Here is a 12,882-nt window from a genome sequence, read left to right on the forward strand (position 1 = left end):
ATTGTGGATTTCCTATTGGAATCCAAGTCTCATCAGATCCTGTGCTTTGAATCTGGTGCTGGCTGCTAGCTCAGTCCTGATGTTTTCACAGCTCCTGTTGTACTGGTTCTGATCACATCCACACACCAAGCAGGCAATCCAACCTCCTCCTCATTTCACACGAGCTCTCTCCTCTTAGATTCTGTGCTCCTAGCAAATAGTCTAGGTATTTGCCACCCAATCTCTGTGCTTCCCTGCCCTAAAGGGCACATGGATTTGAAAAGAGTTTTGATAGATGAAATAAGAAATTGATAGTGGTATCAGAAATTACAGGAATTTGCTTGACTGATTTGGAAATTTTTGCCTTGACTCTGTGAAGACTTTTGATAAAGATGACTTGACCATCTGTGTAAAGAGAACTATAAAAGCAGAAAAAGGCTATTAGGATACTGATTGAGTGCTCCCGTCAGAGGGAGCCAAACCAGGCAGTATTAGTGGGAATGGAAGAGAACAGAAAGAAGTCAGGGAAAGGAGAGAGAAGCTACTCTACTGTATTTGTCTGTTTTGCATTGATACAACACAATACATGAGGCTAGATATTTTATAAAAATTCACTAAGGTCAGTTTTGGACACTGAGAATTCCAGGTGGAGTGGTCTCCTCTGCTCTCTGCTGAGGGTCTCTTTGAAAGCCTTCAATGTGTTTTCACATGTCAGAAGACATCATGGCAGGAGCATATGCATGTGGTAAGAAAAGAAGTCAGTGAAAGGGTACAGGTCAGTCTTATTCTCTATAACAACCATCTCCAGAATTGAAGTCACCAGGAGACTTCATCTCCTCTCACTATTGCAGGATCTCATTCAAAGCATTATGTAAACTGCAACAGATGCCCCCAAAGACCACCCGCATTCCTTCTCCCATTGTGTGAATTCCCATGTTGTACATAATTTTATTAAAACACTTGGTAACAGGTATTATGCTGGACAGTTGTCACACATTGTATCTTTTCCTGTGTGGAGGAGAATGGGTGACGAAACTGAGGCTGGGAAAATCTACCACTTGGCCAAGGTCACAGGAATATGATTGGTCAACCTGTGACCCCAGTCCTGTTCTATCATGACCCACATTCAGCATCTTTTGGACTTCAGACTCTGACCATTTCTGAAATACTTCTGCAAACATTTCAACCAAGACTAAAATGAAAGAAATCCCACAAACCCATTATTTCATCTTTTACTATCAGGTACAATGAAACAAAGTTTGGAAAATGATTAACTTCTGTCCAATTGTAGCTACTTATATTCAAAGTAATTGAAATTACATATGTGTGGCCCCCGTCACATTGTGTACATTTAAGTGTTCAGTAATCATAGGTGGCAAGGGGCTGCCATGCCGAATCCTGAAACTATAGAGCCCTTCTGTTTTATTGCACAGACCTTGGACTAGAGCTGTCTTACACAAGACCAATATCTCTTTATTTAGAGTTCACCCAAGCTTTAAATAATCTCTCTTTAGGATTTTATCTGGCTCTCGATATATCTTTGTATACCTGCATTGTCCAACACAGTGGCCATTCATTAGTCACCAGTGTCTGCTGAGCCCTGGAAATATGACTGATTCAACTGAAAATACTCCAGAAGTGTAAAGCACACACTAGATTTCAAATGTAGCCAACAACATTAATAATTTTACACTGAGCATATGTTGAAATATTTCCTTGGATATGTTGCATTTTAAAATGCACTGTTGAAATTAATGGCCCATGTTCTTTTATTTAAAAAAAATTATTTAATGTTGCCACAAAAACATTTTCAATTATATCCAAGGTTTGCATAGTATTTCCTCTGGACAGTCTGCACAGATCCCTCCACTCTTCTTTGAATAAAGAGTGAGTGTGGGAGGGGGAGGGGGTATATATGTGTACATAGGTGGCCAGAGGTAGCCACTGGATATCTTACTCTAACATCTTCACCATATTTATGACAAGATTCCTCATTGAACCTAGAGGTTGCCTGTTTGACCAGACCAGCTGGCCAGCATGCTTCAGCCAACTCTGCCTCCCGAACCCTGAGATTCCATGTGCATGACACCTTGCCTGGCTTTTTTCTTTCCTTTTCTTTTCTTTTCTTTTCTTTTCTTTTGTTTTCTTTTCTTTACTCCTTTCGTTTTCTTTCTTTCTTTCTTTCTTTTTTTTTTTTAACATGGATTCTGTAGAGACGCAAACTCAGAACCCCTATTCTGCAATCACTTTACTGAGTGGTCCATCTCCTGAGGTCCCACATGTAGGAACTTCCAGTGAAACTAATGTAAACAAAATTTAAAATTCAGTTCCTCTGTTGCTCTGTATCCACATATAGGTAATGGCTGCTGTGTTGCAAGTAACATAGGGAAAACACTGCCATTGTCACAGAAAGTTCTATCAGGCAGTACCAACTTGGATTGTGCATAGAGATGGCAAGAGGTATCAAGGTGAATTGTGAAGGATGCAGCAGGTTTCCATGGCACCTAACCCTGCAGCAAATAATCCACTGTCTCCTGGGTGCCTGTCCCTGCTTAGCTTTGTTAGACCTGTTTGTGTAAAACTTATCTCTTCATCCCTCTTCCTGCAGGGGCTTTGGTGTGTTTATCTCTGCTGCAGCACACCTACCTTCCTGCTCTGCCCCTCCCATGTGTATGTGCAGTTGATGTGGCTCTTTGTATGAGACAGGTACTCAGGAAGCACTTGTTAGCCGGCTTAAGTGGCAGTGTCAATCAAATGAGTGGAATGCTGAGGCTGAAACTACAGGGAGATCTGGGAGACTGAAAGGAGACTATAAGGGAGAAGAGGCTAGAGGGAAGGGATGTGCCAGGATCCTATGCAGAAAGGAAGAGGAGTTGCAGCAAGACAGAAGAGAGGAAATCAGAGAGACAGATAACTGTTGACCCAAAATCTTGTCAGTGTGACCCAAACCCTTGAACCCAGCCCTCAAGCTCCCTACACACAGTGATGTGAGTTCTTAAAGGGCAATCCACAGGCTCGGGCACCAGCTACATAAGAAGATCAGGAGAAACCCCAAATATTACTACATGATACATAAACATGAAAGACCCATAAATGGGAAATATGAAAATTAAAGGTCTGATGAGGAGGGAGAATGAAAGATGGCCTCTCCCTGGGCTAGCTGGTTTGAGTTACATTTTATGGGCAGCGTGTGAATTCCAGCGCCCTTGTTGAATTTGCGGCAGACTCGCACATTAGTTTTAAGGTTCCCTCTCGAATAGGAACATCATAACGCTTTTTAATTGGTGCTGATAAAAAACGTAGCATTACTTGTAGGTTCCTGAGAGAAGTGAGTTGTGAAATTGGGTTTTCATTAAACCTAATGACGGAAAATTAAGCATAGTGCGTCTGGCGAAATGGGGTGTGATAAAAGGCATCACTTCTGCATTATCGAAGGTTAATAAGGGAATAGGTGAGGAAAGATACATTGGAAAAGGGAGTCCAACTAGTTGGATTAATAAACCTTGAAAATCCCTTGGTTCCAAGTCCTCATGGCATCATTAGTGCTAGCATCGGCATTATCACAATTGTTACAGCAATACAAGTTGTTAAATTTCAAATGCATTTATTTTCCATTCCACTGTTGGTTTTGCTGACACCAAGTTTACAGTCTGTCTAGCAATGTGTTTAGGGGGAAATATCCATATTGATAGCCTTTTCAGTTTGGAAATGTTTGGTGTCTCACAAAAATTTGCCAGGTGCCAACTTCTAGGAAGCCTGCCTCTGCAAGGCAGCTGGTTCCCCATGCAGCCTGCACTCTGAGTCCTTTAGAAAAGTTGGGGTAGGGTATCTCTCTGTGGTGTTCACATGATAGTGTTAAAGGGGAAATACAGGTTCTGGGTTTTGGCTTGATGTCACCTCCTTCTTCAATGCCATCAACCACCGCAGGAAAGATGCTTCCAATGCATGACAGCTAGGATGCCTATGGGAAAGAGTATGAGTCTTTAAAAGGCTGGATTCTTTTTTGCAGAACCCTCAACAGCTTCATACCGGTTTTAAGAGTTGTCGAGTTCTCCGCCCATCTGGCATCATCTGCCATAGCATTGTCCCATAGTTTTTATTTATGCCTGCCTCTCTGCTCTTAAATGTGTCTTCATCTCTCAGGCTCTGATCTTTTTGCTTCAGATAGCTCTTACCTAATTTCCTTTCTAGACCATCAAGCTTTGAGGGTAGACTCTATTTCTTTCTACATTGCTCCTGTCTAAAAGTCCTTGCTACAGAGTTGGCTTGCATATGTCAAACTCATGATTACAAAGGTATGTTGTAACAGGGACTCCACCCCAATATGTACCAGGAACTACATTCAATCAATGCTAGTAAAGATGTATCAACCTATTACAAAACCCTGGGAGAAGAAAGTAGGAAGTATAATTCTCAATGCACCCAGGAAGGTTTTTAGAAACTCTCTTCAGCCTTTCTTTCCTGTGTATGAATTTATAACTGTCTGTTGGGTGATAGGGCTAATTCCCAAAGGCCAGCTCTGTCTTTTCTATTCATTGCACCGAAGCAGGAAAAGCATAAACCATGGGAGACACAGATATTTTGGCTCCTGATGAGGTGTGGCCTCAAGCACAGGCTAATCAAATTCATAAGGTGGTATCCCCTAGAGATGATAATGGGTGGGGCCAGGGAGAAGGATGGAAAGTGAAAAATCCCTGGCCCTGACTCATCCATAACACAGATGAGCATATTCAAGGGCAATCAAGACTCTCATTGTCCCATAACTGAGGGGTTTCCCTGGATATTATTACACTCAGAATCCTAAATCCAAAGAGAAGTTAGGTAAGTGTGACCAGTTGGTCATCCTGCAGGCCAGACATGTCTCTCCAGTATCCTGTCTTGCAAGGACCTGATTTTGATGTTGTCACATAGGAGTGGATTGTGTTTCCCCAGAAAGCCTGTCTGACAGATTATAGTGACAGGGAAGGCAAACAGGCTGAAGGAGACATGGCTTTTAAAAGGACAAGTTGCAGAAAAATCTGAAATATATACTAAGCCTCTCAGGAAATGAGCATGCCACAGGCTTCATGAATATCTTCATGGGAGCCTCAGCATCTGAGAACATCTGGATTTGCACATCAGCTGACACATCTGGCAAGTCTTATCTCCTGCATGGTACAAATAAAATGGCCCAGGGCACACTATCAGAGTATTTGAGAGGATGTGAACATGCCAATCCTGGATGAGTCTGGGAAAGAGAAACTGTTTCCAGAGTGACCAAACAACAGAAAGTATTTAAAGCTGTTTAATATGAAGAGAGATTTTTATGAGGGAAAGGCGTATATTTTTTATTTATAGAGAGAGGGTCTGATATGGTCAAGTCTGACTACAAACTTATTTAATTGAGGCTGACTGAACTTCTGACCTTCTTGTTTCCCCATTTGGAAATAAAGAATAACAATTACATGCAAACCAAGTATTGTGTGGTTCTGGGGACCAAATGTGGGACTTTGAGCATGCTAGGTGGACACTACCCACTAAGTACTGTCCTCACTGCCATAACAAGGGGTGTGGCATAGGATGCACATGAGAGTTATGGCTGGTGAGAATAAAGGAAGACAGTTAGAGAAATCTGCAAGTTGGGGTCAGGAACATTTCAGGATCAGTGGTAGTAAGGGGGTGAGTAGATGATAGGACAAAGATGGCCTCTCTTACAGGGAGTGGCTGGAGTGGTAGAGTCCCTGATTCCTACTGGGAGTCCATGAGTAGCTGTACTTTGATGGGAGATGTCATTCTGTAAATATGTTTCTCATACTGGTTAATGAATAAAGCACTTTTGGCCAATAGGAAAGAAAGATAGGCGGGACTAGGAGACAAGGAGAATTCGAGGAAGTAGTAGGGAGGAGTCAGCATGTAGAGAATGGAGAGAGCAGAACACCAGCCCCACTCTCCTGTAAGATGAGACCATGTGGAAACACTTAGATTAATAGAAATAGGTTAATAATTAAGACAGAGCTAGCCGATAAGAAACTAGTAACTGGCCAACAGAATTAAATCAAATACAGAGTCTCTGTATTATTTGGGGCTGGCGCGGCGGTGGGACCAGACTGGCAGGGAATAACCTTACTCGTAACAATACTTCCTCCTGGTATACAACCCAAAGGAAAAAAACTAGGAGAGAAATTTGATCATAGATTTGGGGCCCCAGAAGCAGTCACATGGATCTTCTGGTCAAGCATCTGAGACTCTCCTCATACACAGACAAGCAACTGAGTCTACATCATACATTACATTAGGCCCACAGCTCCCAAACAAGAAGGTTCTCCCAAGACTTAGTCAGCCTGGCTTCTTACTAATTCTGGGATTTCCTGGTTATTGAGCAAGGCACGCAACAAGCCAAGAAAAAGGGCTGAGGACAAACAAGGGATAGTCACTGAAACTGTTACTTTGTCTTCACACAATCCATAATGAGCCCTTGAAATTGAAATGAACCAAGGACCATCTGCATGCACTGGTTTGTTATTTTACCACTTAAATCTGTGCACATGGCCAAGTCAGGGAAGCTATGTCTCTTGTCCTTCTGTAATTTCCTGACCAGTGGAGCTCGCAGTTCATTCCCTCTGCTCTCCTCAGGCCACGCTGAGGGTGGGGGTATGGTACAAAGAGCAAAGCTGCCCCAAATGAGAGTTTGTCCTGCTTCCTTTTTTCTGAAGCAGATGGCAGCCGTGGAGAGCTGTCCCAGCCCACCCTCACCATTCAGACTCACCCCTACCGGACCTGTGACCCTGTAGAGATGAGCTACCCCCGGGACCAGTTCCAGCCTGCCATCCGGGTGGCGGACCTACTCCAGCACATCACCCAGATGAAGCGAGGCCAGGGCTACGGGTTCAAGGAAGAATACGAGGTAAGAGACTAGCCTGGTGAGGATTCCCCAGTGGCTCATGGGTATATTTCGAGTGCTATAGCCTTGTCTCTGACCACAAGCAACAACAATGCCTGGGAGCATAGTCGAAATGCTCCGCCTGGCCCACTTAATCAGAACTGACATTTTAACTAGTACCTGGGCATTAAGTTTAAAAAAATATCATGCACCAAATCCATACATTTCTGAGTCAAACCATTTTTCATTCTGGAGGTAGAATGGCTCAAGCCCTCTTCCCACATACTGTAGGAAAACCAGTCCATCTGCCCTGTGGATAGTGTCTGTCAAGCCTGCTTCTTCCTGCTCACCTCTTGCCCAGTGTTCATGCATCTTTCAATGCTGTTCTCCACAAAGACCATTCAGTACACTGACCACAGTGCCCTCTTTCTCTACCTCCTCCCTTCTGCATTGGTCACCCCTGTCCTACCATAACCCCTCACAGCCAATGTACCTCTAGTACAAAGTATATGAATACATGCCATAATTATTTCAGGAACTCAGAGGGTAACAGACAACCATAGCAAACTATAGCCAGTGCCTGAATCCAACATTATTATAGTGTAAATTCCTAACCATGCAGCAGGCTAGCAAGGCCCTTCAGGTTCTATTTTTCCACAAGCCACTCTCTCTTTTCTCCTCTGTCCCAAGTCTTCTTTAGTGTCTCCAAACACTAGTCTCAGCACCCAGGGAATGACTCCCACATTCCATTTGCTCTATTACACAAAACAATTTCTCTTACTGCTGTTTTCGTCTAACTCATTTTGGTTTTGAATCTTACAACCAGGTCTCAACTTTTCCAAATGAAAGGTACAAAGGAAAATCCATTAAGATATTTTTCTAGGCCAATGAGCAGCTCACCTCCCCACCTGCCAATAAAAAAGGAAGTAGTAGTTCTCTTAGTGACCGTGGAAACCAGTTACAGCTATCTTCCTGTTTCCCTTTCCTTCCCCTCTCCCTTTCTTCTTTGCCCAACATCTCTTCAGCATCTTCAGTGCGGCATGTGCTACATGATATCCACTGGTTACCACTCCCTCCTTCCCACCTTCCTTCTTCCCCTCCCTCTCTCTTTTCTTCTTTGTGTCACATGCAACAATGACCCGGAAATGCTCTGTTTAGTTCCACTGTGTGCAGCGAAGTCTCCTTGTCTCACACCACCTCAGACTAAGTTCATCCCTTAGCCTATATGATGGGAGATATCATAATGTATATGTTTCTCATACTGGTTAATGAATAAAGCACTGTTGGCCAATAGGAAAGCAAGATAGGCGGGACTAGGAGATGAGGAGGAAAGAGGAAGTAGTAAGTAAGGAGTCAAGATGGAGAGACTGGGGAGACAAGACGCCTGCCCTACTCCCTGGTAAGAAGACCATGTTGAAATACATAGAAATGGGTTAATACTTAAGACAGAGCTAGCTGATAAGAAACTAGTACCTGGCCAACAGCATTATATCAAATACAGAGTCTCTGTGTGTTAATTGGGGTGGCGTGGCAATGGGACAGTGGGACAGTGGGACAAGACCGGGCAGCGGGCGGAAAAACCCTACTCCTTACACCTATACCCCCAGAACACACTTACAGGGTAGTATTTCTGAAGTCATGTGAGGACATAAAATCATGCTAAACTCAAGTTACAGGTAGCTGGGTTCCAATGCAGTAAGCTGTGTAATCTTGGCACATAATTTTACTATCTCAGTTTTTAAATTCTTCATTAGTTGAAGAGTGTGCCTAGGTGGCTCCTAGGACCTATATACTCCTAAAACTTTACAGGAATATAAAACAGTGAAGAGGGATGTGTTTGATATACTTTGAGAACAAAAACATTCATGGCAATGGATGCAATTACCAGCTCAGGAGAACCAGTAGTTAATTTCAAATGAGTCTAACTCAAATGCCATTTCTCTGTGTACTCAGTCTATTACAAGAACCTCTTAGATTAAATATAAAAGCCATTGCTTCCTTTAAAAAATAATAAGGCACAGATTGATAAAGGAAAATGGATTTGTTTATCCTTTATGCAAACCAGAAAGAGAAATACTCTTTCTTTGTTGAGGCCTTTTCTACATCAATGTTGTCCTTTTATGGAAAAGATGAAACAGATGGCATGAGATATACATGTATTCATTTACGTTGTCAGAATTGTGTGACACATCTTCCCAAGGGGCAAGCTTCTCCTCTGGTTGGCACCAAAACTGATTCAGCCTTTCCTTTTCCCCAGCCTGGGATTTAATGGGGGCCATCATTTCAGACCTTTGATAGTAAACAGGAGGGTACCAATCTTTCTTTCGAACATTTCCTCTCCTGCCAGAATAGTTACAACAGTTCCAATTTTGGAAGACTATTGGAACAAGGGTTACAGGTAATGCTCTCATCATCTCTGGCTCTTATTTCTGAATAGGATGAATGGTCCCAAGTTTTGGTGTGCGCTGATGTACATGGATGCACGGGGGTGTTGTTTGTAAAGGTGTGCCCAATATTATTGTAGTTTGATGAGCTCCCAGTCAATATAATTTCTCTTGATGTTTCAAGTAGTATCAAGAGAGGTATGTAGCTTACTAGAAAGGTACACAAATGGTCAAAGCCTAAAATAACTATTCATTGAACTTTCAATCCAAAATTCAAGAACAGAAATATAGATGCAGTTGACCATTTTGTTACATTCCTCTTTAGCAGATTTCTTCTAAAGCATTCATTCCTGTATGATAAGTTGTTTTTGTTTAGTTTGGTGTTCTTTAATTCTTCTTTGTACCTGTCAGGATCTCCCAAACATTCTAGCATGGAAATAAACTTAATTTACAGCAAAGAATACATGTTATTACATCATTTGGGCCTGACCCTAAAATCTCACTAGTAAGGTTATCTTTACCCTAATTAGTTCAAATTATATTAATTAGTGTGCCTTGCTTCTGGATAATATAGCATTATATGGTTAAACCAAAGTAAATTAGAAATAGTTATTAATTAAAGCATGCTACTTTGTAGGATGTGACTGTCCGATTTCTTAGAAACATTGCTCTGTTTTTTTTCTTTTATCATAAAGGTCCCTATGATTTCTAGGCTCTTCATCTTGAACATGCATTACAGATCTGCTTGAAATCTCAGTGTAGACATAAAACCCTGAACCTCTGGTTCTTCTGTCATACAGGCTGCTGTACGATGTCCTTACCTGTCACCTCCCTATTTTGCTCTGCTTTTATTTTTCATGCCAGTGTGTGGAGTTGACAAGTTGACATCTAAAGGACCCTCAGCTTTAGCAAGCTGTGCTTTTTTAAATTCCAATTTGGCTATACAGTCACTCTCAGGTTTATTCAGTAAATATTTCCTTCACATTCACTATTAGCAAGATCTATTCTATGCATTTGGAATACAGTAGTGAGTGAAACAAAGCCATGCCCTCATGAAGCTTTATTATAGCAGGCAAAAGAGAAAATGAGCATAGGCTGAAAAATAAATAAATAACTATTTGCCATGTTATAAACTAGCTCAACTAAGAGAAACAGAAAACAATTTATTTCAATAATTGGTTCTACAGGTTAGGGAATTGAACAGTGAACAAGAGGCATGGTTGATTTCCTGTCTGTAGTGCTAAGCTCCATGCCTAGGAGCTGCAATCATCTACAGTGTCTTTATTCTGATGTGTAATAACCAACACAGACACCATCTGATGTCTCAGTGGAGATTTTCGACTGTAATTCCTCTAAACAGCCTCCTTTGGTGGCCTGAGATTACTGGCAGAATGATAACTTCCAAAACAGCTGGGCTTGTGTTTGTTTTAGTTTGATTGTTTGGTTTGGATTTTTACTTGTTTGTTTTTTGAGGCAGAGTTTTTGAGCTTTGGCTGTCCTGGAACTTACTCTAGACTGGGCTGGCCTTGAACTCAGAGATCTGTCTGTCTCTGCCTCCTGAGTGCCATGATTAAAGGTGTGTGTCACCACCACCCAGTGTGGACTTTTTACATGGTGACTCAGAGCTCCATAGGTGAGCCTCCTACCTGACAAGGTAAAAATTGCATAAGGATTGTTACCTAGACTTTGATATCACATTGTGTTGGGTGTGAGCAAAGAAAAGGTTTTCTCTCCTTCTAGTAAAGGAAATGAATCCAAGATGACTCTGAGGTTCTTTGCTGAACCACTGGAAATAAGGAGTTGCCACCAACAGTGATGGGAAGTTACAGAGCAGTCAGATCTAGAGCAGCTGGAAGTTCAGAAGAACTAAGTTTGCAATGTCCATGAGAATAGTTGGCCATTTGAATTTAACCTTGGGAAAGAAGCCCAGACTACAGAGCAGACATTGGTGATAGTAAAGTCATAATTCCATATGAGGTCATCAGTCATGTCAACAAGAGACAAAGGGCTTGGACTGAGCCTTTTGAAAATCCCACTTTAGAATTCATTTATAGAGTACTTTTCATGAGCTGGCTAGGCATAGGCAGTGAGCATAACTGCATCTGGAGAACCTGGGTTTATGATTAAAAAGAAGAATATAGACTTATAATTTTAATTGGAGGACAAAATGCTGCAATAAATGAATACTCAGAATTATAGTGATATAGGGATAGAGCATATTAACCCTGGCCTGAGAGATTTGTTTGTAGTTTTCAGGAAAACACTAGTCTCAACCAAATGTAGAGAAACAAGAATAGCAAGTGTAAACAGAGAAGGAATTTCTGGACAGAGGACAACAAGGTGTACCATGGGAGGACAGAAAGTAGATTGAGTTAGAGGAACCACAAGTAGCTTGTGAGAGAGTGCACAAAGGTAGTTGAGGCTGGGTTTATTAGCAGGAACCTACATGTCCAGGAAGGGGGAAGTATTTGGCACACCAAGGAATTTGGATTTCATTCTGGGGTAATGGGGGCCATACATGAGGCAGAAAAATTTGAAGTAGATTTGTATATTAAATCCTGTATCAGAAAAGAGATACCAGAGACAAGTAAATAGCCAGAGCATTAATTCTTGGAAAAGATGGGAAGTGCACTACCCAAACATTGAAGGTAGGCCCAGAGCCCAGATGAGCCTCCACACACACACACCCTGTATGTAAAGCAATAAAGTCATTCATGCCATTCTTTGACATGGGAACTTGAGTCTCTGATATATATCTTTTAAGTTCCACTACTTGAAGTATTACATAGACTATTCTGCACTGAGAGTCAAATGCCTCCATTCACATCCTACCATTTTCATAAGTATGTGGGTGACCTACAGCAAATCATCTCTTGCCTCTGGTCTCATTTCTATCCTTATGTACTGAGGATGAGTGGGTTGGTCAGTGTGGTCCAAGACCCCTTTCTGTAGCTAATATTATGAGAGTCCAAATAAGAACCTTTTGGCCAGATTCATTAGGTTTACTTCTTATGTAAGTCTCTGAGATTACCTTGCCCATTGCTATATCTCAGGATCTAGTTGATTAACCATGGTTCAAATGACTAAGGCAAATTAACTTCACTTGCCATGCATATTTGGATCTCAGCTGATCCAAATTATAAATATTTAATATTTAGAATTACCTGGGAAAATTCTAAAAGCAATGTACCATATTTCAGACTAATTAAAACAAAAGTGTGCTATGGTTTGATCAGAGATTTCAGAAAGCTTTCTATTTGATTAAAATATACTTAAAAATTACTAGCCTTAGGAAACCCTTGGAGTTTCTAGTATGGGCCATATCTGTGTCCATAGACCATCACCATGCCTGTTCTAGTATCTGAACTACAAATCTGCCTATGATAGAACACAATCACATTCAGACAAAGACCATGACATGATGTGAACAACAGAGCCTTTTCCTCTTCTCCATTCTCCTCACCCTAGCCAAGATGTCCCACTTTTTTTAGTTATAAACAAACAAAAGACACCATAGCATGCCAGCAAATGTGAACAGATGTTAGCTAGAGAGCAGAGTTGTCTTCGTGCCCTGTTGCCACCATGAACAGAAGAGTAACAGGTTTGGGGGAAGATGAGGGAGAACAGGAAGAGGTGACTTTGTAATGCAGACAAAGAAGA

At 41.6% G+C, this 12,882-nt stretch overlaps 1 protein-coding gene across 1 annotated transcript in view; it reads left to right on the plus strand.

Moving 5' to 3' along the window:
• The window catches only part of Ptprt (protein tyrosine phosphatase receptor type T), a 1,080,054-nt gene that overhangs the window by 995,796 nt on the left and 71,376 nt on the right, over positions 1-12,882 (plus strand). The window contains exon 17 of the mRNA XM_051187222.1: positions 6,675-6,862. Coding sequence (XP_051043179.1) covers positions 6,675-6,862 — 188 coding nt within the window. The remainder of the gene's footprint in view (positions 1-6,674; positions 6,863-12,882) is intronic.

Source organism: Phodopus roborovskii, unplaced genomic scaffold, assembly GCF_943737965.1.
Source record: "Phodopus roborovskii unplaced genomic scaffold, PHOROB, whole genome shotgun sequence".
Classification (NCBI taxonomy): Eukaryota; Metazoa; Chordata; class Mammalia; order Rodentia; family Cricetidae; genus Phodopus; species Phodopus roborovskii.